At 65.8% G+C, this 23,378-nt stretch overlaps 2 protein-coding genes across 4 annotated transcripts in view; one reads left to right on the top strand and one right to left on the bottom strand.

Moving 5' to 3' along the window:
• The window catches only part of LOC132081009 (mitochondrial import inner membrane translocase subunit TIM16-like), a 37,264-nt gene extending 14,138 nt beyond the window's left edge, over positions 1–23,126 (top strand). Inside the window, exons 8-31 of one of the 2 annotated variants that reach the window (XM_059484474.1) lie at positions 450–536; positions 773–855; positions 16,214–16,268; positions 16,418–16,475; positions 16,566–16,711; positions 17,111–17,206; positions 17,282–17,413; positions 17,525–17,657; positions 17,735–17,910; positions 18,070–18,178; positions 18,269–18,355; positions 18,447–18,589; positions 18,661–18,765; positions 18,888–18,973; positions 19,047–19,188; positions 19,286–19,375; positions 19,453–19,569; positions 19,650–19,785; positions 19,880–19,971; positions 20,053–20,139; positions 21,411–21,495; positions 21,813–21,952; positions 22,326–22,391; positions 22,969–23,126. In XM_059484474.1, coding sequence (XP_059340457.1) covers positions 450–536; positions 773–855; positions 16,214–16,268; positions 16,418–16,475; positions 16,566–16,711; positions 17,111–17,206; positions 17,282–17,413; positions 17,525–17,657; positions 17,735–17,910; positions 18,070–18,178; positions 18,269–18,355; positions 18,447–18,589; positions 18,661–18,765; positions 18,888–18,973; positions 19,047–19,188; positions 19,286–19,375; positions 19,453–19,569; positions 19,650–19,785; positions 19,880–19,971; positions 20,053–20,139; positions 21,411–21,495; positions 21,813–21,952; positions 22,326–22,391; positions 22,969–23,055 — 2,538 coding nt within the window. In that variant the 3' untranslated portion in view covers positions 23,056–23,126. Of the gene's footprint in view, positions 1–449; positions 537–772; positions 856–16,213; positions 16,269–16,417; positions 16,476–16,565; positions 16,712–17,110; positions 17,207–17,281; positions 17,414–17,524; positions 17,658–17,734; positions 17,911–18,069; positions 18,179–18,268; positions 18,356–18,446; positions 18,590–18,660; positions 18,766–18,887; positions 18,974–19,046; positions 19,189–19,285; positions 19,376–19,452; positions 19,570–19,649; positions 19,786–19,879; positions 19,972–20,052; positions 20,140–20,877; positions 20,928–21,410; positions 21,496–21,812; positions 21,953–22,325; positions 22,392–22,968 lie in introns of those variants that run through there. The other variant, XM_059484473.1, reaches the window with a different exon arrangement.
• VASN (vasorin) lies at positions 6,626–13,691 on the bottom strand. 2 transcript variants are annotated; one of them, XM_059484394.1, is made up of 2 exons: positions 13,579–13,691; positions 6,626–9,271 (listed from the first exon to the last, which is right to left on the bottom strand). In XM_059484394.1, the coding sequence occupies exons 1-2, from the start codon at positions 13,689–13,691 to the stop codon at positions 7,252–7,254; spliced, it is 2,133 nt and encodes a 710-aa protein (XP_059340377.1). In that variant the 3' UTR covers positions 6,626–7,251. The 2 variants fall into 2 exon arrangements, with proteins under 2 accessions (XP_059340377.1, XP_059340378.1); XM_059484395.1 differs by lacking the exon at positions 13,579–13,691 and adding an exon at positions 9,430–9,536.
• Positions 23,127–23,378: the final 252 nt, after the last annotated feature.

Genomic DNA, 23,378 nt, shown 5'->3' with positions numbered 1-23,378 from the left:
GCACCCAGCTCCAGGAGCCAGGATTCAGCATGGATAAAGAGCCTGGGATGCAGCCAGGGAAGTAAGTGCCTCTGTCATCATCGCCATGGCAGAGCCTCCTCTTGTGTGTGTGGCACGGAGCAGCTTCCTCACAGCACTCTGTCCCCCTCACCCGGGTGTGGGGAGAGCCCTGGGGACACGGGAGCCATTGTCACACTCACCTTACCTGCTCCCACCCTCCACTCCTTGCTGGGAGCTGGGCCAGCTGCTCCACAAGGCAGCCACGCTGGCATGGGGGGCAGTCAGGGCTGTCACTGCTTGCGGGCTGTCCCCACCGCACTGTCCCCAGGGCAGCTCTCAGCAGGGCCAGCGCTCGCTCCACGTGCTCAGGCTGGTGAAGCACACGTCCCCTCAGCGTGTCCAGCAAGGCTGGCAGCAGTTCTGACAGCCCTGTCTCCTGTGCCTTGCAGAGTGTCCTGGGACACGACAACAACAAGGACTCCCGGCTGCTCTGGATGGGCTCCAGCGATTGCCTCATCTCCGTGGGGTTCAGCCAGGTACAGTCCCTGCCAGGAGGTGGCCCTGGCACCTCTGGCATGTTCCAGCCCTACTCCCTGTGGCTGCTGTGCCAAAGCACCCCAGATGCTTTTTGGGTGGCCTGTCCCCCATGAGAGCAGGAAGTCCCCTCTCCAGGTGCCCTGGCCCTTGCTGGGGTGGTGGAAGATGACTGGTGAAGGTGGTGGCACCGTAGAGCCACCCAGTGCCCACTGATGCTGTGTCTGTGTCTCTGCAGATGCGGGAGCGGGAGGTGAAGCTGTGGGACACGCGGAGGCTCAGCGGGGCAACGCTCACCATGGCTCTGGACACCTCACCTGGGTAGGGATGGGCACTCAACATGGGCTGGGAGGGAGAGCGGTGGAAATGTCGTGGTCAGGGACCCATCAGGGGTGTGGTGGTGGAGCAGGAGCTGGCGGAGAGCTCTTGGAACCACCAGCACTCGGCCGCAAGGGTGGGGACAAAGCTGGAGACCGTGCAGCTGCATCCCCATCGCCCTTTGGGGGACGTGAGAGGCAGAGGCAGTGCTGGCGAGGGCACAGAGGTGCTCTGTAATGCCGTGGTGGGTGGTGGCGCTGCTGGGGACACTGTCTGAGGTGGCTGCTGGCCGGGTGGGTTTGTGCTCTGGGGCAGCATCACAAGATGCTGCAGGCGAGTGAATCCCTTTGGCGCTGCTGGAGCGGCTCAGCCCTGGCCTCCCGCTCCTGCCGTGCTCTGTGCCGCTCCTGCCGTGCTCTGTGCCGCTCCTGCCGTGCTCTGTGCCGCGGTGCTGCCGCTCCTGCCGTGCTCTGTGCCGTCGTGCCCGCCCAGCCGTGGCCAGCCCCGCTCACCGGGCACCGCCGGGAAGTGGAGAAGGAGCCTTGGCTGTGTCAGGGGTCAGCGCCCCCTGTCACGGCACGATGGAGCCGTGTCCGTCTGCGGGGCGCTGCCAGGGCTGGAAACCCTCCAGCTAGAGCCGGCCTGGCCTCTCCCACGCTGCCCAGAGAGCTGGCCTGGCGTCACCGTGTGGGCAAGAAAGTGGGAGGAGGAGGAGGAGGCTGTGCCTTCCTCCCACAGGGTGATGGGCTGGGGGCACAGTTGTTGGGATGCACTGGAGGCCACCAGCTCTTCCCAGGGCTGCAGGCAAAGCCCTGGCTTGCTGGGACCCTCTCTGTGTGCCGAGCTGGCTGGGGATGCTGGGGCAGGCTGGGGGTACGGGGCCAATCCAGGGCTCTGGTGAGGGGCTGAGTGTGCTGTGACAGCCCCTGGCCTGCATGCCCCACACCAGTGCCAGCTCCAGGACAGTGCTGGGGGCGGCCAGGACAGACAGGAGGGGAGAGGAGAGGACCTGCATGGGCACGGTGGGGTGAGGTTGGTGTGGAGAGGCTGCCTGAGCATCCCTGAGCCTCCTGCCAGCTGCTGGGGAGCAGCCTCCAGCTCTCCTGCTCAGTTCAGCGAGCAAAGCCATCACCAGTGTCCAGTGAACGCTCTCAGGGAGGCTGGGGCTGCTGCAGGGGGACACCTCGGGGTCCATTATTGCCCTTGGCGGAGAATCCAGCGGGAATTACCCCGAGCCAGCCGGGTAAATGGGATGCAGGCGCTGCTGTGCTCGGCCCCCTGAGCACAGGCTGCAGTTATTTTGGCTGCCGGGTTTATCGGCTCAGGAATGCGGCTGGCGGGCGCTGCCTGCGCGTCACTCCGGGGCCCTCCGGCCCGCGGCTGCGTGCGGGGCCCGCCGAGAGGGGCCGGGGGCGGCGGGGGCGAGCGGAGAGCCCCCCTTGGTGTGGGGAGGTGCAGCTTTGAGGCCACCGCGCTTCCAGCCCCGAGCGCTGCCGCCTGTAAATCTGGCGGGGATGACAAATGGCGGAGGGGATTTGGGCTGGCTCCGGGCGGAGGTGCCGGGCGGGGGCCGAGCTCCCCCTCCGGCAGAGCCATCCCCAGCACGGCCGCGACACTGCGGAGCCGCGGCAGGGGCACGGGGTGGATGCTCTTGGGGTCACCGGATCACCAGATGTGCTTGGGGCAGGGTTGGAACGGGGGGACAGGGACTGAGCCCCGGGGATGGCTGTTGTGATATATGTTAGATCATTTATAACACTGTGGATCTGTGGCCGTGGTGCCCAGTGCGGGGCACGGACACTGCTGGGCAGTGCAGCGGTGCCGGGCCGGGAGCGGGGCGTGGGGAGCTGCAGCAGCAGCAGCAGCTCGTTGAAGCTCTTTGAGGAAGCAATCAGTGGGCGGGCAGGAAACTCATACCATTCATTACTGACGCCAGGCCGGCAGGAAGGGGAGCCCGCATCCCCACCGCATCCCCACCGCGCCCGCCGAGCCGGCACCGCGCGTCCCCATGGCACCCCAAAGCAGGGCCACGGCGAGCCCCAAGGTGGGGGACACCCTAGTGTGCTCACCCCAACACCCCCAGTGTGCCCACAGCAACACCAAACCCATCAGGCTGGTTGTGGCCTATCCAGCATCCCTGAGCGAGGTCAGGGAGTGGGAGGCACCGGCCCCATGGACCTCCACATCAGCCTGTGCCTTTTGGGGGTTCTCTTTCCCAAATCCTGAGCAGGTGAGATATTTCTGACCACACAAATATCATTTTCAAAGCATGTCAGGGCCATGCTTAAGAGCTGACCCCACCAATTCCCAGACCCTGAGGGAACAGGAGGTGAGAGGTGTGGGTGGCCATGGCCCCTCTCTGCATCCTGGTCCTCAATGTGCCACCCCTGGGTACCTGCTGTTCCTTCAGCTCAGGTTTTGTCCCCGCCTGGCCCCCTTTAATTAGATCAAGGATCAGCAGGGCAGGAGCCAGGAAGGGGCCTCAATAGGTTATTGTTGCCCTAAATTGTAACCAGCACCAGCGGGGTTGGGTTACCGGCTCTGACTTGGGGTCACCGAGCAGACCCCGCTGCACGCCTGGCAGGCAGCACAGCACTGCCCGGGGACAGTGCTGTCACCACCTTGGTGACAGGAGAACAGCGCCTTCCTTGCATCAATGTCCTGATAATGTCCCCAGGGAGGCTGGGGTGCCACGGCCGGCTCAGGGCTAGGGCTGGATCAGCAGGGATGAGATCTGGGGTCAGCAGAGGTGCCCGTGGGGTGTTCCAGCAGTGGGCTGTCCCTGCAGGGCAGGATGGTGGTGGGGCTGAGGGATGGGGACAGCTGGATCCCCACCAGCCTTCACGGTGCAAAGTCTGACAGAGCTGGGAGGTGCCACAGCCGGGACCTGTGTGCAGCAGGGAGCTGGCACAGCAGGATGTTTGTGGAGGGATTTGGGGCTGTTTGGCTCCCCCGGGCTGGAGCAGGACCCAGGTGGTCCTGCTAACACTCACACTTTGCCAAGGCCTGTGGCTGAGCCAGCTCCTGGAGCCAGGCTTGCAGTCCTGGCACCTCCCAGCACCGGGGCACCCAACCCCACTGAGGCACAATGCTCCCACTGTCACCCTGCCACCTCTCCCCAGATACCAGCTAGGATGGGACCTGCTCTTGTCCTGCCTGGCACCCTCTGCACTGCTCTTTCCTGGGCCATTTTGGGTCATGGTAGGTGTTTTGGGGCTCTCTGAAAAAACCCATCCCAGCAGGAAGAACATGAGCAGGACAGGTCCACTGCTGTCCCCATGCCCCTGCAGATCCCAGAGATGCCTGGGTTGACACGTGCTTGCCATCAGAGGAAAGGGGTTTTTCCTGCCTCAGTTCAGCTGCCACCCTCAGACACAAGGAAGGGGAGAGGCCACCCCACCCCATCAGGTGTCACCCCAGTGGGACCCATCCCCACGGGCAGCCACATGAAGGGGTTAAGGCGGGGCAGCCACCCAGCCCATGTGGCCTGTCCCGTAATTCCACTGGGTAAAAATAGCCCAGCGCTGGGGCGGGATGGCAGCGCCCAAATCACTCCCAGATGAGCCACAGCCTCAGTGGCCACACGGTGCTCCTGGCCTCCCCAGCTCCGCGGGAAGATGATGAGCTCCAAAGCTCTTCCTGGCAGCACTGGGCTCTGTGTGATGGGCACACGCCTGTCCTCCTGTCCTCCCCCCAGAGATTGGGCATTCAGATCCCTGGCACTGAGCCATGACCCCTCGGGGCTCTGCTGCAGACCTGGGGGACCCAGGGGACCTGTCTTTGGTTTCTGTGGGGCCATGCCTGGAACCAGGGGTGATTTTGGGAGACCAGAGCCCTCCACGTCAGGGTGCAGGCAGGATCTGCCCTGGTGAAGCTCCTCCCGTTGTGGCTCCCCGCCGAGCCCCCATCCTGCCGGTGGCTCTGCACGGGGCTGTCACTCACCGGCCCCGCCGGATCGCACAGAGAGAGGGAGATTGTTTTTTGGGTCCATTTCAGGGGGTTTTGCAATCCTTGTCGGCGCTGATTCAGCTTGCAGGAATTAGCAGCGCCGCACGATGTGCCGCTCTTGGAGCGGCTCTTGGCGCGCGACGGGGCTGGCAGCGGCCAGGGGAATTTTGTGCTGGGATTCAGGAAGCCACAGGGGCTGGACAGCCCCACTTTGGGCACTGCTGCTCTCCCGCAGGGCTGCCTGGGTGCAGATGTGGGTATGGGCCAAGCCCTGTCCTGGCTGCAGCGTCCCCGTCACCTCCGTGCCAAGGCTGAGCCCTGCTGCCCCCCTTGTGCAGCTGGCACCCCAAAATCTTTGGCTCGGGGTGTCTCAGAGGTGCTGCACCTGCCAAAGCTGAGCCCTAACTTTGCTTCTGCCCTCCTGGCATCTCCACTGAAGCTCCCTCACTTTGGAGCTGCTGGAAGCTCCTCCAGAGCAATGGGATCAGCTGAGGTGCCAAGGGGTCCCCAGCACACGCTTGGCATCGGGGGGTGCCCTGCAAACTTTTGGCTACTTGCAAGTGGGGAAATCGGCTTCGACAGGGGAAGGGCCCATCATGGAGGCAAAGGAAGGGGGAAGTGAGGGGCCAGGAGGGGCTGGAGGGCTCCTGGGGCCGGGGACACGCCGGGGGCTGGCCCGGGCCCGGGGGGCTGTGGCGGCGGCCGGCCGGGGGCACCCGGCGCGAGGCCGCGGCTCCGCCAGGGACTTTTCTTCTCTCCTCCTCGCGAGGCTGGAAAATATACAAAGCTCGCAGTGAAAATATTTACACAGCAGCAATTTTGGGAGGAATTTGGGATGTTAATTTGAAAAATCTGTGGGGAGAGGACCACAATGGGCCCTTTGAGCGGGCGAGCGTGGCCATCGCAGCGAGCCGCCCGCGCCGGCGAGGGGCCCCTGCTGCCGCTGCGCCGGCCCTAATGGGAGCCAGCCCTGCCGGAAGCCCACCTGGGAGCCGGGGGGCTGCGCCAGACGGCCCCGCCGGCGCCCCGCGCCCCTAATTGCATCCAGAGGCGCTCCCTGCCCCGGGCGAGCGGCACCGAGGGGCCGCGGGTCAGGGCCGTGCCCTGCGGCGGAGCGGCGGGCCCGGAGCGCACGGCGCTGACCCCCGGCTGCAGCCCCGCGCTGCGCTCATTCTCTCCAAATCAAACATACCTCGGCGGGCAGGGCCCCAACCTGGAAAATTCCAGGCCCAAAGATAAAGGATTGGAAAACGATTAAAACCAGAGGGTTGGAGCAGAAAGCACTTGGCAGCGGGAACCTGCCGAGCGTCGGCTCCCAGCCCACCCCGTGCACAAAACCGGCTGTTGTGGGGCCGGGCAGCGGGGGCTCTGGCGGCGCCCCCGGGCTGGGGGCCACGCAGGCTGACACTTGTCACGGGCCATTTGGGGGTCCCGGTGCCGCCGCGGGTGACGGCAGAAGGCTGGGCTGGGCTGTTTGTCCCGCAGCTGGCCCCGCAGCCATCTGGCAGGCGGGGAGGGATGAAGTCAGGCTGGATGATGCGCAGGGCAGGGGCTGATTTGAACCCCGTGGCCTCTGTTTTGGGAACACCTCCTCAGCGCCCGAGGTGGGGGGCAGCGCCCTAGGGGTAAAAACGCCCAGAGTCGGGAAAACTTCCCCCCTCCCTTGCCCTGACTCATCCCGGTGCTCGCCAACAACAACGGGAGGACACGGCTGACCTTCCCGCTCCTCTGCAGGGGACACGCCACACTGCCCACACCCCTGCCTGTGACGGGCAGTGCCTGCCGAGATACTCAGAGCTGCACAGAACTTTTTGTTGTTGTTATTTTAATCATTTTGGGTTGTTTTTTTTTTTTTTTTACAAAAAGACACCCTCTTCTGATCTGCCTTACAAAAGAGATGTACACAAACCTGTACTAAAAAAAGTTTTCCCAGAAGAAATGGGAAATAACGATGTATAAATATTCTCTCTGAGTTCTTAAAGCTTCAATTCCCGGTTTGCCTGCTCGGCACTTCCTTTGGCCCGGGGGGTCCCGAGGGTCCCAGCACCTCGGCCGGGCCGTATTGCTCACATCAGCTTCCAGGGAGTCGAGTCACGGGCCGTGCTCCACTGAAGGACCCTTGTTACCAGCACGTGGGCATCCCTCAGCCCAGTCACAGCAGCTTTCTCTTTAGCAGGAGCTATAAAAAGCTCCCCAACCCCCAAATTAACCCCCCCTTCTCTTCCGCTGCGCACCTTCTAGGTAGAGTCACAGAAATCAAGGCACAGAGCAGTAAAATTCGTGTCTCCTCCTGAAGCATGGCAGCCTCTGGGAAATTGCACGTTGTGGGATGAGGGGGTTCTGCCTCAGTTCAGTCAGCTCCTTGGCAATCCGTATCCCAAAGGGACACGGCCAGGTGCTGCCTCTGGAGCTCAGCCCTCCTGTGTCCAGGGCTCTGGAAGCCCTGTGGGTTCAGAAGTAGGAGGGTTTGAGCCCCGGGGTGTTGTTGTTGCTGGGGTAGTGCGACTGCATGAGCGGCACCTCGCACTCAGAGCCGCCAGAAAGCATAGCTGCCTCTGGCACCTTGCAGCCGTGGCTGCTCAAATCCCCGTTTTCCAGGCAGGCTTTCACCCCTTCCAGCTCCAGCGGGCCGGTGTCCGCCCCAGCACCAGCACGGGCCTTGGCGCGGCGGTGCCGGCAGTAGTACATGGCGGCCGTCATCACCACCAGCAGCAGCAGCATGGCAGCCAGCGCAGGGACCAGGATCAGGGCGAGGTTGGGGTCCTGGCTCTGGGTGACAGGGGAGTGCTGCTGCAGGCTGAGGGGCAGGGTGTGTGCCTCGGCGCAGTGCTCCTCCTTGGGTGCCTCGCCCAGCGCCCCGATGCAGACGCGGTAGGTGCAGTTGGGTTTCAGCGCCCGCACCGTGTACTCGGAGAGCGAGGCCGGCAGGCGCAGCATCACCGCCCGCTTGTCCGGCCCCGACAGGTTCCGGTAGCTCAGGCGAATTCCCTTCAGCTGCGCCTTGGACTGGATGTAGCTGTGCAGGTCCACTTTGAGGGAGGTGCTGCCCACCTGGGCGATGCTGACCCGCTGGGCAGGGGGCAGGGCCGGCGTGCCCGGGGCCACCGTCGTTCCCCTCGCCTCCACCTCGCAGTACACGCCAGCGAAGCCCGTGGGGCACAGGCACTCCAGGAGGTTCTGGGCGCCCAGGTGGCAGGTGCCGCCGTTCAGACACGTGCGGGGGGGACAGATGGGCGCTGGGGGGCTGGTGGGGGCCGGGGCGCTGCTGAAGGGCACCAGCGTGGAGCTGCCCTGGGGCTCTCCGGGCCTCGGGGTGGGCGCGGCGGTGCTGGGGGGCGGCGGCGGGCGGTGGGTGCTGGGCGGCGGCGTGGGCGGCGGCAGCGTGGTGGTGCGGGCCGTGGTGGGCGTGGGGGTGGTGGTGGGGCAGCCAAAGTCGGTGTACTGCAGGTGGTGGAGGAGCTTGCCCGAGTTTTTGGGGGGGAAGTGGCAGCGCGTCTCCTCGGGGCGCCGCAGGAGCACGCCGCTGGTGTTCACCCACTGCACCAGCCAGCTCATCTGGCAGATACAGTTGAAGGGGTTGCCGGCAGCCGTCATGGCCCGCAGCCTGGGGAAGAAGCCGGAGAAATCCCGAGGGATGGTGTTGATGTTGAGGTTGCTGATGTCCAGCTCCTGGAGGTTGTGGAGGCTCTGGAAGTCCTCAGCTGGCAGGTGGGAGATGCGGGCGTTGCCGGCCAGGCTGAGCCTGGTGAGGCTGCCCAGGCGCCGCAGCACAGCCGGGACGCGCTCCAGCAGGTTGTCAGAGATGTCCAGCTCGTGGAGGTTGTTTTGGACCTGGAAGAGCTCCTCGTTTAAGCTCGTCAGGCCCAGCCCTGCGATCTTCAGGGACTCAATGCTGACGGCATGGAAAGCCCCTGGTGCAATGGCAGGGATCTTGTTCCAGCTGATGTCCAGCAGCAGGAGGTTGGGCAGGTCGAGGGGGGGCACAGCCCTGAGCTGGTTGTGCTGCAGCTTTAGCTCCAGCAGATTCTCCAGCGTGTCAAAGGCAGCAGCGTGGATGTGCTGGATCCTGTTCGTCTGCAGGTAGAGCCGTTCCAGCAGCCGCAGCCCATGGAAGGTCTCATTGGTGATCTCCTGCAGCTGGTTGGAGGACAGGTCCAAGTTGACGAGCTCCGTCAGGGGCTGGAAGATGTTTCTCTGGATGCTGGTGATCTTGTTTTGTGAGAGGTCCAGGAGCTGGAGGGCAGGCAGCCCTGCAAAGCTGTCCTCGCTGAGTGTTGTGATGCCGTTCTCAAAGACGTAGAGGGACAGGGTGCTGGGGGGCAGCCCCTGGGGCACCGTCTGGCCCCGCCTGGCTGCACACAGGATGGTCTTGGTGTCATGGCACTGGCAGCCTGCAGGACATGCCCCGGCCAGCTCCCCACGGGCCAAGAGGAGCAGGGTGCAAAGGATCAGCTGCTTCATGGTGTCAGCTCTGCAGAGACACAAGCACAGCCAGGGTGAGGGGATGGGCCCTGCTGGGGGGTACCCAGGGCTGGGGGGCACCTCTGAACCCCGCTCAGCCTCCAGGGCTGCCCACCCCGGCTCCATGCTCCCCCCGTCCCAGACCCCCAGGATTTGGGGATGTGGTACCTTTGCACACCCCAGGCCCTCCCACTGGTATTGGGGCTGTCTTCTGTGGAGCACCGAGACCTTTCCCAGTACTCACAAGGGCCCCAACCTCCCCAGCTGCTCAGCAGGGTGCAAATCAAACACGGGGGATGTGGAGAATCAGAGCACCGGGAAGGGGTGGGAGCCTGGCCGGCCTCCCCTGCATAGAGCTCAGCTTAACCCTTTGCTTGTGCTGCCATTGCAGCAGCTGCACCCTCAGGGGCTGCTCCTGCCCGGATCACCAGCAAGAGCAGCCCCTCTTGGGGACAGGGGCACACAGTGTGGGGCTGGAGGAGCCATTTGTGTCCCCACAGAGTCCGGGGGCTCATTCACCCCCACCCAGCCCCTGTCCCCACAGGTCACCTTGCTGCTCCCCTCACTGTTAAACTCCAGGGACTCAGCACCGTGGGCTGTGTCCCTGTCCCTTGAGGGCTGGGATGGAGGGAGGAGGCTCTGGGGTGACCAAGACTGTAACACCCCAACCCCAGCTCCCCATGGATGCCTTGGCCAATGTCACAAACGCTGTCTGTGTCCCACAGGGCTCTTCTTTCAGCCCCTTTAATGACACTAGGCCGGACCAGAGACTCACAGTCTCCTGCCACTCCATCTCAGGGTCGGGGGGAGGTGGCAGAGTGGGATCCCTGGGCAAGGAAGAGGCGAACCCTCCCCCAGCCCCATCTGTTGCCACCTCTCCCCTGCTCAGAGCTGTGGGAGCTCCAGGCAAACGCCCCCCCCGTGGCTCACAAGGGGCCCCGCTGTGTGTGGGGGGCCGCAGGTCACTCAGCAGCACGTGCCGCCTGCCCCGGCAGCAGTGCAGGGACAACACATCCCGAGCCAGGAGGGTCTGGAGCCGTGCTGTGTCCCCTTGTCCCCTGCCGGGGGGTTGGACAGGGTTAACACCGCGGCCAGCTCTGTGCTCGCCTCTTCCCGAGCCGCCCCCCCTAGGGTGGGGTGAGCCCACGGCTGGGCAGGGTCACCACAGGCGCCTGAGTCACTTGGCCTGGCCAGCCCTGCCCTGACATGACCTGTGCCGTCAGCCCTGACACTGGGGAGGAGCTGTGCCACATCCCAGAGGTCACTGTCACCCAGGGGTCACACCATCACTGCAGCCCCTCCCCAGCAAGGCCAGCTCAGCCCCCTCAGCAGCGTCGGGTGCCCCTGCACCCCACATCACAGTCAGCTGCCAGCAGAGTTAAAAGCACAACATGGAGACCCTGTGAAGAGCTGTTTGGGGCAGACCCAGCACCCCTCGAGGTGGCTCCAGCACCAGAGCGTGCTGGCTGGTGGCAGAGCCCTGGGTGCAGGATGCTGGCATGCCAGCGGTGCCACGGCCGTGCCAGCCCGCCCGGGTGGGCAGCGCCGCAGCGGGGCCAGGCCCGCGGGATGCTGGCGAGGCCGGGGCTGGTTTTGCAATGCCAGGGTCGGGTTTCGCTGACGTGTCCCGTGCTGCAACCAGCTGCTGACTCCGAGTCTCTCTCGTCCCTTTAATTACGCTGGCATTTCCTCCCCGTCTGCCAGGCTCCCCGCTCCGGGCAGGTTCGGCCAGCCCGGCCACGGCCGCGCATCCGCGCCTGGCCACGAGCACCGGGCACGGCCCTGCCGCCGCCCCCGGCATCGCCCGCTCCGCCGGCACACGCCGACACCCCGTCCGCGCCCCGCCTCCCGCACGGTGCTGCTGCGGGGCACAGAGGGGTTCCCGCAGCCCCGGACAGCCCCAGGAACGGGGGACAGGGGACAGCTTCCCCAGGTCCTGGCAGGGTCCCCAAGGGCGGAGAGGGGCCCCGTTTCTGCCGGAGGTGTTGGGGCCGCCCTGCCAGCGGCCTGCTGCTGCCTTGGCTGGGCTCCCCCGCGCCTGCACCGCAGATATTTGCCGAATTATTCATATTTTCCGGCTGCGGGGAGGATCTGGGCTCAGATTCCCCTAGTCCCGGCTCAGCCTTTCCCTGCCAGCCTGCTGGGGTGGGAGTGCCGTGTCACCCCCCTTCCCCGCCTGCAGCCTCCGGGCCCGGGCCACCCCTGGCACTCGGCAGGGATGGATGCCCTGCTTTGCGCCCGCCTCCTGTTTTTAAGGACGAGGCCATGTCCTTGTGCTGCAGGGTGACACCTGTGCAGGACAGGCTGGAGGAGCTGCAGAGTTCCTGCTTTCTCCTCTGCTTGAGGACCTCAGGGAAGCAATCACAGCCGGGGTGTCCCTTCCCGCACCGGCAAGCGCAGCCAAACAAAGCCAGCGTTGTTGCCGGCCCGTGGGCTGCCACCTTGGCCGGTGGCACCAGGGCAGGAAGGACGGGGGCCCTGCAGTGTGCGGTGACAGGGAGGTGACACGGTGCCGCTGCCGGGCGGGATGCAGACGCTGCTCCCCTTGCCTTACACCCCTCAAAACAAGGCGATGTCAGCATGTGCCCCCTCCCCGAGCCAGCCGGGGGGATGTGCAGGATTAAACCCTTAATCCTCCTCCCCTTCAACCCACCCTGCGCCGGCCGCCGCAGCTCCCACCTCCTCCCGCTCCCCTCCCTATTTAATTAAAGTTTCCGCAGCAGCCCCGCAGGAATGCAAGCCTGGTTATTGCATTCCCCGAGCGCTCGCCAGCCCCTCCATCCCGCTCCTGCCCCTTTGACCCGGCCGCGCTCCCCATCTCAGGTGCCGGCAAGGAGAAAAACCAGCAGAGCCGCTTTGCCGGCAGCCAAAGCGCCTCGGGAGGAGCCGGAACGCCGGCGGAGGGTGGGAGGAGGCGGGCGAGGGTGCCACGCGTGGCCCGGGCGGCACGGGCAGATTCCTCCGCAGTGACTGGGGCGGCCGCGGTGTCCCCGAGCGCTTCCCCGTGCCGGCAGAGCCAGCCGGGCAGGCGGCGCTTGCGTCAGGGCCACCCGGCCGGGCTCGGCGTGGCGCGGGGGAAAACAGTAATTAGTGTCATCCCTGATGGCGGCACTGCCCCGGCCGTGTGGGCAGCGGCACAGCTGGGTCAGCGCAGTCCGGCCGCCACAGCCCCGCAGGGTGAGGGCGTGGGGCACGCTGGCACGGGGAGGTGTATGGGGGGACAGTAGTGGGGGGTTTGAGCCTCAGAACTGGAGCATCTCTGCTGGCATGTGTTGGCTCCTGTGGCCGTTGTCAGGCTGGGAGGGAGCCAGGCGTGGAAAGGGATATTTACACCACGGTGGCCCAAAGAGGTGACACCCAAAGACAAAGAGGTGACACCCAAAGAGGGTGACAGGCACCAGCACCCTCCGAACTCATGCCAGGTGACAGTGAAGTGTGTGGGGAGCTGGCGGCAGGAGAAGCGTTGGGGTATCCCTGCCTCTCAGTGCCAGGCTGGCCGTGGCCCTGCTGGCACCCATCCCTCTGTGCCAGCCAGAGGAAAACCCTTGTCAGCACTGCATGGGGACCCGCAGCAGGTCAGTGACCCAGGCCAGCGGCCCCTGAGGACAAGCAGAACGAGGGCAGCCAAACCCCACCGCAGCCAAGCCCTCCACTGAGCAGGGTGGTGGTGGTGGACACTGCTGCCAGCAGCTCCCACCTCTGCCTGACCCCAGCAGGAGAGCCCAGCTGTCACATCTGCCGAGACAGAGCAAGCATGGGATGGGCCCAAGACCATGCTGGTCCCGTGTGGGTCTGGAGCGCTTCGCTGCCACTCGGCCATGCCGGATGAAGCTGTGCTCCATGTCAGCCCCAAATACATCCCTCCCCTTGCCTGCAATGGATGCAGCACCAGAACAGGATCCCAGAGCCAGACCCCAGCACATCCCATGGCAAAACAGGCACAGGCAGGGATAGGGGAACGAGATCCCTCCGTGATCCCCTGTCCCAGCCCTCTGCAGTGCCACCGCCCCAGCCCAGCCGAGGCCCTACCATCAGCCGGGGCAGGGGCCAGCCGGATGCCCCTGGCTCAGCTGAGGCCTCGCAGGGAGCAGGGCATGCCGACCCTCAGCCGAGCCCTAGTGACACCCTGTCACTCTGGGTGCCCAGGCCACACCGGACGTCCCACGGCCCGGGCCGGGCCCACCAGGGCCCCCCGGGCCCCACCGCCCCCTGAGCCGCGGATGCCCGGCAGAGCCCCCTCCCGCCCGTGGGCTGCCGCCCCACAGAGCCGCGGTGGCCGTATGGAGGGTCGGGCGGTGCGGCGACCGCGGGACTCACCGTGGCGGGCGGTGCGGGGCCGTGCGGGGCGGGCGGTCAGTCCATGGCGGCAGAGCAGCGGCGGCCGGACGAGCGCTCCCCTCTCTGGCGGCGCCGGGCGCGGGGGGCGGCATTTAAACCAAGGGGGCGGGGCCTGGCCTCCCGCAGGGCGCCCATTGGCTGAGAGCACGGAGGGGGTGGGGCGGGGCACGGCCTCCATGGAGGCTCCGCCCCCGCTCACCTGGGGCCCCACGGGGGCGGCACCGCGGGGACCCCCGGGACCCCCAGAACCGCGGGGACATCCGGGACCACAGGGACCCCCGGGACATCCAGCACCTCCGGGACCCTGGAGTCACTAGGACCCCCGGGACAACCAGGACCTCTGGGACCCTGGAGTCACAGGGACCCCCGGGACCCCCAGAACCGCAGGGACATCCGGGACCACAGGGACACCCGAGACATCCAGGACGACAGGGACACTCGGGACATCCAGGACCACAGGGACCCCCCGAGACATCCAGGACCACAGGGACACCCATGACATCCGGGACCACAGGGACCCCCGGGACATCCGGGACCACAGGGACCTTGGAGTCACGGGGACCCCCCGAGCCGCGGGGACATCCAGCACCTCTGGGACTTTACAGCCATGGGGATCGTGGGGACATCCAGCACCTCCGGGACCCTGGAGTCACAGAGATTGTTGGGACCCCAGAGGCACAATGTCCCCGGGACATTCAGGACCTCTGAGTCACAGGGACCCCCAGGACCCCCAAGACCTCTGGGACTTTAGAGTCACAAGTACCATCGGGATATCCAGGATTTCTGATTCACAGGGACCCCTGGGATACCCAGGACATGTGGGACCTCAGAGTCACAGGGACCATCGGGGCACCCAGGACCTCCAGGACCTCTGGGACCTGGGAGTCACAAGGATCCCAGAGGCCTCCACAGGGACCTCCAGGCCCCGTGACCTCCCAGAGCCACAGGGACCTTGAGATTTCAGGAGCCTCCAGAGTCACAAGGACCTCTGGGACCCCGTGGGAGCTCCATGTGACCTCAGGGCTCCCCAGATTCACAAGGACCCCCAGGACCTTTGGAAGCTCCCAGACCTTCCAAAGCCTCCAGAGCCCCCCAGGACCTTCAGCATCCCTGGGGCCAGGGTCCCTGGGACCCCAGCACCCCTGGTGTGTGTACACACAAGTATAGGGCTAGATCCAGGTACAGATATCTCCCTCGTATCCCCAGCACCCATGGCAACCCTGGTAACAACAAAGGCTGGGTTGGATGTCCTTGGCACACCCAGGGACCCCCATATCCAGGGACTCTGGCACTGGTGAGCCCCAATGCCCTGGGGTCCCAATCCCTCCATGCCCCTGGTGTCCAGAGAGCTCCTGCCACCGTGTGCCAGGGGACAGGGGGAGAGTGGGTGGCCCTTGCAGGGCTGTGCCATGCCCCTGTGGCAGCAGAGCAATGCTCCCTGTTTGGCATGGTGAGGGTGGCATGGGTTGGGCTGGGACAACCAGGCACTCAACCAGACACTGTCCTTGTCCCAGACCTGCACCACTGTGGTGGTGGCAGTGCTGGTGATTGTGGTGACAGCAGGGCAGGGGACCCCAGTGCCTGTCCCAGGCATCCTGGCAGTGTTTGTTGTGCCAACAGTCCTGGGACAGGACTATGCCATACCAGATATCCTTCATGGCACGGGATGGCATGGAGCAGCTCCCTCCCCTTGGCACAGCCACAGAAACCTCAACCGAAAGTGATAGATTGTCCCTTTGGTCTCTGCCCGCGGCGCTCCCTCCTCCACCCCTGCCAGGGAAGGCACAGAGTGCCTCTGTGCTCCTGTCACCACTGTCCCCTCCTGCCACCGAGCACTCCCTGTGCTCCCCCCCTGCCACTGAGCATTCCCCCGGCTGCAGTGTGGGACAGGGGGCAGGACAGGGAGCAGGGACACGCTCCAGCTGGCACAGCCGGCCCGCAGGGCACTCCCGGGGCTGGCTGGCTCCACGGGTGAGCCGGGAGTGCCACATGCTCGCCCCGAACTGGCCCAGCCGGCCCCGCTGCCCTGGGGGCCACCCCGCGGGTACTGGAGGCTTCCCCAGGTGCCACGGCTGGGCACGGGGAGCAGGGCAGGGAGCAGGGCAGGGAGCAGGGTGCCCCACGGCTGTGCTGGAAGCAGGTGGCAGTGACATCCTGCTGCCAAGCTGTCAGCCAAGCTGGGCAATGAGGGTTGTACCCCCTGGCATGGCGCTGCCCTCCCATCACAGCACAGCCTTATTCTGCCCCATGCTTCCCCAGGATGGGGTTTGGGGTGTGTGTGCACCAGTGGGGGAACAGGACACAGCCCCACATCCATGGGGTGCTGTGCCTATGGGGAAGCTGTGCCCATGGGGGTGCTGTGCCATGGGGCTGCTGTGCCCACGGGGGTGCTGTGCCATGGGGATGCTGTGCCCATGCGGGTGCTGTGCCATGGGGATGCTGTGCCATGGGGGTGCTGTGCCATGGGGATGCTGTGCCCATGGGGTGCTGTGCCCATGGGGGTGCTGTGCCATGGGGGTGCTGTGCCATGGGGATGCTGTGGCCATGGGGGTGCTGTGCCCACGGGGGTGCAGTGCCCATGGGTGCCCTGGCTAAGCACCCCCTTCCCTTGCAGGGTGACCATCCCTCTGTACGACGCTGACACGGGGCTGCTGGTGCTGGCAGGGAAGGTGAGCTCCCATGGCTGGGGGTGCAGGGAGGCACTGGGGGACAGGAGGATGCAGGGGGGGTGTAGTGAGGTGCAGCTTGGTGCATGTGGGTGCAGTGGGGTGCTTCCTACAGCCCTGCTCATTCCGTGTTCCCACCATGTCTCTTCCAGGGAGAAAACCTCCTGTACTGCTTCGAGGTGGCCCCCGCACAGCCAGCACTCACCCAGGGTAAGCAGGTCCCCTCCCACCCGTATCTCCCCCAGAAGGGGGCTCACTGCTGCCTGGCCACCCAGCCCATGCCACCCTCCTGTCCCACAGTGACCCAGTGCAGGACAGAGGGCAGCACAAGGGGCCTGGGGGCCGTGCCACGCCTGGCCCTGGATGTCATGGCCTGCGAGGTGCTCCGTGTCCTGCAGCTCACCGACACCGCCCTCGTCCCCATCAGCTACGTGGTGCCACGCAAGGTGAGGGGGCCCTGGGGGTGGCACTGTCTCCTAGGTGCCTGGTGTCATCTCATGGGTGACACCTGCCCAGCACTGGGTGACAGAAATGACCCGGCTGCAGTGAGACCCCAGTCTCCAGCCCGGGGAGAGCAGGAGAGGAGGTCCAACCTGGATGCTGGTGGTGGGTTGCAGAGTCTGGGTGCTGGATTTGGGGAGCTGGGTGCTGCCTGCTGGAGAGTGGATGCTGACAGCTGGGTGCCACCTGCTGGGTGCTGTCGTGCAGTGGGTGCTGGGCACTTCAAGCTGCTGAAGTTTGGGTGCTGGAAGTGTCTGGGGGTGCCCAGGGCTGTCCCAGCTGCAGCAGGACAGAGGCTGTGGGATTTTAGGAACATCCATCTCACCCCATCCCCTCTCCCCCAGTCTGTTCAGGAGTTCCATGAGGATCTGTTCCCTGACTGCACGGGGATGCTGCCAGCCACTGATGCCCAAGGCTGGTGGGCAGGGGACAGCCAGCAGGTCAGTGTCATCTGGGGGGGTGTCCTTGCTGGTAGCATTGCCACTGCCCCATGCTCACCATTGTGCTCGGTGCAGGTGGGGAGAGTGAGCCTGCACCCTGCACGGAGACCCACGGAGACCTTCACATCCCCCATCATTGCTGGCACTGTCCCCACCAACGCTGGCCACACAGACACCGACACCGGCCACACCGACGCTGACCACAGTGTGAGTATGGGGTGCTGCAAAAGTGCACTGAGTGCTGAAGGGGTGGGGTCCCTGCTGCCCTCATCCCACGAAACAAACCAGCACTCCCTGCCTGGGCTCTCTCCCCTGTAGGAAGCCAGTGGCTACTCCTCGCCATCCTCGCTGGCCTCCCCAGGCAGCGCAGCCACCTCGCTCTCAGCCAGCACCGGCACCTCCAGCGGCTTTGCCAGCAGCCCCAGCCAGAAATCCCTGCAGAGCATTTTGGGTGAGCGGGCAGTGGGGTGGCTCGGGGTGCCCCTCTGGGGGGATTCGGGGCGCTCACCCAGCCCGTGCCCGCTGCAGGGCCCAGCTCCCGCTTCAGGCACACCCAGGGCCGGGTGCTGCACCGGGACCTGCACCTGAGCAACCTGCGGGGGCTCAGCCTCACCACGCCGGGAGAGAGCGATGGATTCTGTGCCAACCTGCAGCGCGTGGCACTGCCCCTGCTCTCTGCCGGCGGCCAGATCACCGTGCTGGAGGTACACAGGGAGGTGTGGGGCTGGCATGGTGCCGTGTGTGCCATGTGTGCTGTGTGTGCCATGTGTGCTGTGTGTGCCGTGTGCCCTGTGTGCCCTGTGTGCCCTGTGTGCCCTGTGTGCCCTATGTGCCATGCCACTGACCCCGGCTCTCGCCCGCAGCTCTCCAAACCCGGCCGCCTCCCCGACGTGGCCGTCCCCACCATCCAGAACGGTGTGGCCGTGGCCGACCTCACCTGGGACCCCTTCGACCCGCGGCGCCTCGCTGTGGGTACGTGCATGCCAGCCCTGCCCAGAGTCCCCCAGGGCTCCAGGCATGCCATCCCACCCCATTAAACACTGCCCATCCCTCCTGGCACAGCGGGTGAGGACGCCAAGATCCGGCTGTGGCGCATCCCTGAGGGAGGGCTGCAGGAGACCCTGCAGGAGCCTGAAGCTGTTCTCCGAGGTGAGAAGACCACTGAGCACCCCACACTAGGGACAAACAGCCCAGTGGCACCCACAGCTGGGGACAGCCACGCACTGCTGAACCTCACCAGGTCACACGGAGAAGATTTACTCCATCCGCTTCCACCCCACGGCGTCCGATCTCCTGGTCTCCTCCTCCTATGACATGACAGTGCGGATCTGGGAGCTGAGCACAGGGCAGGAAGTCTTGAGCCTGCAGGGACACACGGATCAGGTAAGTGATGACAAATCCAGGGATACCCGAGAGGCAGCTTTGGGACATTTGCACAACATCCGTCTCTCCAGATTTTCAGCATGGCTTGGAGCCCGGATGGGAAGAAGCTGGCAACGGTGAGCAAAGATGGACGGATACGGATCTACGAGCCACGGCGCAGCTCTCAGCCTCAACAGGTACAATCCCAGCGCTGGGGACGGGCTGGAGAGCTGGGGTGTGGGCAGGAAACCCTCCCATGTGCACATGACTGTGCCCCCAGCTCTCTCAGAGCAGGCAGGGTGACCTTCATCCCACACAGGAGGGCCCAGGTCCTGAGGGGGGACGTGGAGCGCGCCTGGTTTGGGTTTGTGGTGGTGACTACATCCTGGTGTCCGGCTTTGACAGGTAAGGAGGGGGACACAGGGCAGGGCAGGGGTCCCTGAGGACAGTGCTTGCTCTCACTGTCACCTCCCCACAGCCGCAGCGAGAGGAGGATCCTCCTGTACCGGGCACAGGCCCTGTCTGAAGGACCCTTGTCTGTCCTTGGTCTGGACGTGGCCCCTTCCACCCTCCTGCCCTTTTATGATGAGGATACCAGCGTTGTCTTCCTCACCGGCAAGGTGAGGGCTTGCCCTCTAAAAAACTGTGGGGCTCCCTGCCTACAGCACCCCACAGTGTCCATGTCCCCTGACAGCCCCTGTCTTGCTCCATCCCCAGGGTGACACCAGAGTCTTCCTCTATGAAGTGACCCCCGAGCCCCCCTACTTCCTCGAGTGCAACAGCTTCACCTCCAATGAACCCCACAAGGTAAAGGGGGGATATGCTGCCTGTCCCTGACCCCCTACCTGTGCTGCCAGACCCCACTCACACCCGCGCCCCTCCAGGGCTTCGTCTTCCTGCCCAAAACGGCATGCGAGGTGCGGGACGTGGAGTTTGCGCGGGCGCTGCGCCTGGGGCAGAGCAGCCTGGAGCCCGTGGCTTTCCATGTGCCACGCGTCAAGGTGGGTGACGGGGGGGCTGGCCGTGTTTGGGGATGGGGAAAGGAGAGATAACACCCCCTGAGCGCCCCTTGTCCCCGCAGAAGGAGTATTTCCAGGACGATCTGTACCCGCCCACCCGCGTGTGGTGGGAGCCGGCGCTGGGTGCGGGTGCGTGGCTGGACGGGCAGGACGGGCAGCAGCGCCGTGCCAGCCTGCGCCCCGCAGACATGGTGCCAGGTGGGTACGGGGCTGGGCATGGACCCCCGGCCCTCAGGGGGCTTTGGTCAATGGGGTGGAGCCCTCCCGCCCCACGCTGACACCGCTCTCGCAGTGAGTGAGGCCCCCAAAGAGGCTCCGGCTCGGAAGTTCGTCCCTGCCTCCGTGTACCTGGAGGAAAAGACTGATGAGCAGAAGAAGGAGGAGGTGGGTTCTGGGCTGAGCACCCTGCGCCGGGCCCGGGGGTGATGCCCCGCGCCCCACCGCCCTGCCCGGCTCTCCCCACAGCTCCTCAGCGCCATGGTGGCCCGGCTGGGCAACAGGGACGACCCGCTGCCGCAGGACTCCTTCGAGGGCGTGGACGAGGACGAGTGGGTGAGTGCGGGACGGGACACACGAACCCGCCTGGGTCCGCCCGGCCCCGCCGCGCCCTCACCCCCGGCCTCCCACAGGACTAGGCCGGATCCGGGACAGAGCAGCCGGGACCCCGCACCCGGCGGGGCCACCACCAGGAGGAGGAGGAGGAAGAGATGGAGGAGGCGCAGGGCCCGCCGCGGGCAGGACCCGCTATTAAAGCCGCTGCACCAGCACCGTGTCCTGCCGTGATCCTGGAAGACCGGGGGGGCCCGGGAATGGGGGAGACACAGGGAACGAGGGGCATGTGGAGCGGGGGCGACACAGGGACCGGCTCCGGGGGGATCGGGGTGACACAGGGACCGGCTCTGGGGGGGTACGGGCATCGGAGTGACCCAGGCACCGACAGCGGGGGGACACGGTAACCGAGCGGGACGTGAGGACCAGGGCGGGGAGTACACAAGGACACAGGGACCGTCACCGGGGGACACGGAAATCGGGGATAACACAGGGACTGAGGGAGAGCCAGGGACCGCGGCGGGAGGGAACACGGGGACTATGGGGGACACCGGGACCGGCACCGGGATAACACAGGGACTGGGGATGGGGGCACACGGGGACCGAAGGCATACGGGGAGGAGGGCCAGGGAAGCCGCGCCCCACCCGGGGCCTCCGGCGCGGGGCTACCGCCAGAGGGCGCTGTGGCTGCAGAGAGGACGCTCCGGCCGCGCCGCCGCCGTCTCGGTGTCCGCCGTTACCCTCAGCCCCGGGCACGTGACCGGCGGGGCGGAAGCGGCGGCGGGGACATGGTGAGAGGGGACGGGGGACGCGGCGGGGGCACAGCGGGACCGGGGGGGCAGGGCTGGGGCCGGACAGGGCCCGGGCAGGGGCAGCGGGACCGGGAGTGTGGGAAACAGCTGGTTCCGGGAGAGCCAGGGCCAGTGGAGAGGGGACAGGGACAGGGGAAGGGGTCACAGGGGCAGGGAGGGGGGAAGAAGTCATGGGGAGGGGAGACAGGGACAGAGGAGAGGAGAGCAGGGACAGGGAGGGGGTGACGGGACCAACGGAGAGGGGACCGGGCATGGGTACAAGGGACAGAGACAGGGGAGAGGAGAGGGGGCCTGGGGAAGGTATCACAGGGCCTGGGTGGGGGACAGGGACAGAGAAGGGGGAACAGGGCCACGTACGGCCATGTCAGAAACCAGATGGGGTCAGAGCAGACCCCCGGGGCATGGGGAGAGGTGACAGGGCCAAGGAGCCGCGGTGGCTGTGACAGCAGGCTGTCCCCGCAGGCCAAGTACCTGGCACAGATCATCCTGGTGGGGGCCCAGGTGGTGGGACGGGCCTTCATGCGGGCGCTGCGCCAGGAGTTCGCAGGTACGAGCTGGGATGGTGCCCCGTGAGCTCCGTGCGCCCACGCTGCCACTGTCACAGGGGCCATCCTGGCCCTGGCACTGCTGCCAGGCTCACAGAGATCCCAGCCCCCCAAAGGGCAGAGTGGGACAATCCCTGGGGTGTGATCCTGCCCTGCCTGCTCCCTGCACCTCCCTGGCACTGGGACAGCATCCAGCTGGCCCTGGGGTGGCTGGGTGGGGACAGAGGGGGCTCTGGGCACCTGGAAGTGCCCAGGTGGTGCTGCCTGAGGGCCGGGGGGTGGCAGGGGGGTGGCAGGGGACTGAGGCCGGTGTCCCCAGCGAGCCAGGCCGCGGCCGATGCGCGGGGCCGTGCCGAGAGGCCCCAGTCTGCTGCTGCCTCCAGGATCATCGGCATCAGCCTCCAGGAAGCCCAGCAGATCCTCAACGTCTCCAGCCTGAACCCTGAGGAGATCCAGAAGGTAGAGGCTTCCTTGGTGCTGGCAGGGCCTGGCCTCTCCAGGGGTGCTGCTGTGCATGGGGGTGGCAGCTGCTCCCCTGTGCTGCCTCGGGCTCAGTTAATCACAGCTTGAGGACTTTGAGGGTTCCCTGCCCCAGCTGGAGCAGCCCTCCAGGCTTGGCCTCTGCATCTGCCCAGAAGGGCTGCTCAGGGAAGGGATGTGGGAGCTCTGGAGGTGCCTTGCTGGGAACATGGGGGCTCCCAAGGGGTGTCAGGCAGAGCCACCCATGTGCCCAGGATCACTCTTCAATGCTCTGGGGAGTGGGAGGTGCCAGGGTTTGGGAGTGGGAATGGCAAGGCTGGAGGTGCCTCTGACCCAGAGCTTCTCTCGGCAGAACTACGACCACCTGTTCAAGGTGAACGACAAATCAGTGGGAGGCTCCTTCTACCTGCAGTCCAAGGTGAGTGCTGGGAGGAGCAGGGCAGGGCCGGACCTTCCTAACCCTGCCTGGGCTTGGGACATCCTGGGTATACCCATGGATGAGGCAGAGAGGGCAGGGGGCATCCCATCCCTGGCTGTCCCCCCCATTCCTGGGTGTCCCCCATCCCTGGGTGTCCCTCCATCCCTGGTGTCCCTCATCCCTGGCTGTCCCCCCATCCCTGGGTGTGTCCTCATCCCTGGGTATGTCCCCTATCCCTGGGTATCCCCCAATCCCTGAGTGTCCCCCCCATCCCTGGCTGTCCCCCATCCCTGGCTGTCCCCTACCTCTGGGTATCCCGTGTCCCTGGGTGTCCCCCTGTCCCTGGGTGTCCCCCCCATCCCTGAGTGTTCCCCATCCCTGGTGTGCCCCCACCCCTGGGTGTCCCCTGTCCCTGAGTGTGTCTTCATCCCTGAGTGTCCCCCCCATCCCTGGGTATGTCCCCTATCCCTGGCTGTCCCCCCCATCCCTGGCTGTCCCCCATCCCTGGCTGTCCCCATGTCCCTGGCTGTCCCCCCCATCCCTGGTGTCCCCCACCCCGGGTGTCCCTGTCCCACAGGTGGTGCGAGCCAAGGAGCGGCTGGACGAGGAGCTGCGCATCCAGGCCAAGGGTGACACGGAGAAGGGGCGGAAAGCCGAGACGTGACTGCTGCCACCCCTGCCCCCCGTGCCCCTCACCCTTAACTTATAGCTAGCCAATAAACACCGTGTCCTCCAGCACCTGGCCTGGCTGCTGCACACCCGGGGAGGGACGGGCCCTGCCTGCCCAGCGCTGCCCTGCAGGGATCGGCCCCTGTAGGGGCTGTGCTTGCCCGGGGGAGGAGGAGGAGGCAGCTGGGGAAGAAGGGGTGTCCCCAGGGCATTGAGGCTGCCAGGGCTCAAATGGCACTGGGGGAGGCTGCAGGAGCTATTTTTGGTGGGGAGGTTGGATGCTCTTGGATGGAGCGCACCTCTGGCTCCATACCCTGG

This window comes from Ammospiza nelsoni, chromosome 17 (genome assembly GCF_027579445.1).
Source record: "Ammospiza nelsoni isolate bAmmNel1 chromosome 17, bAmmNel1.pri, whole genome shotgun sequence".
Lineage (NCBI taxonomy): Eukaryota > Metazoa > Chordata > Aves > Passeriformes > Passerellidae > Ammospiza > Ammospiza nelsoni.
Note: the sequence above shows the minus strand (reverse complement) of the source record. Positions and strands in the feature narration are given on the sequence as shown.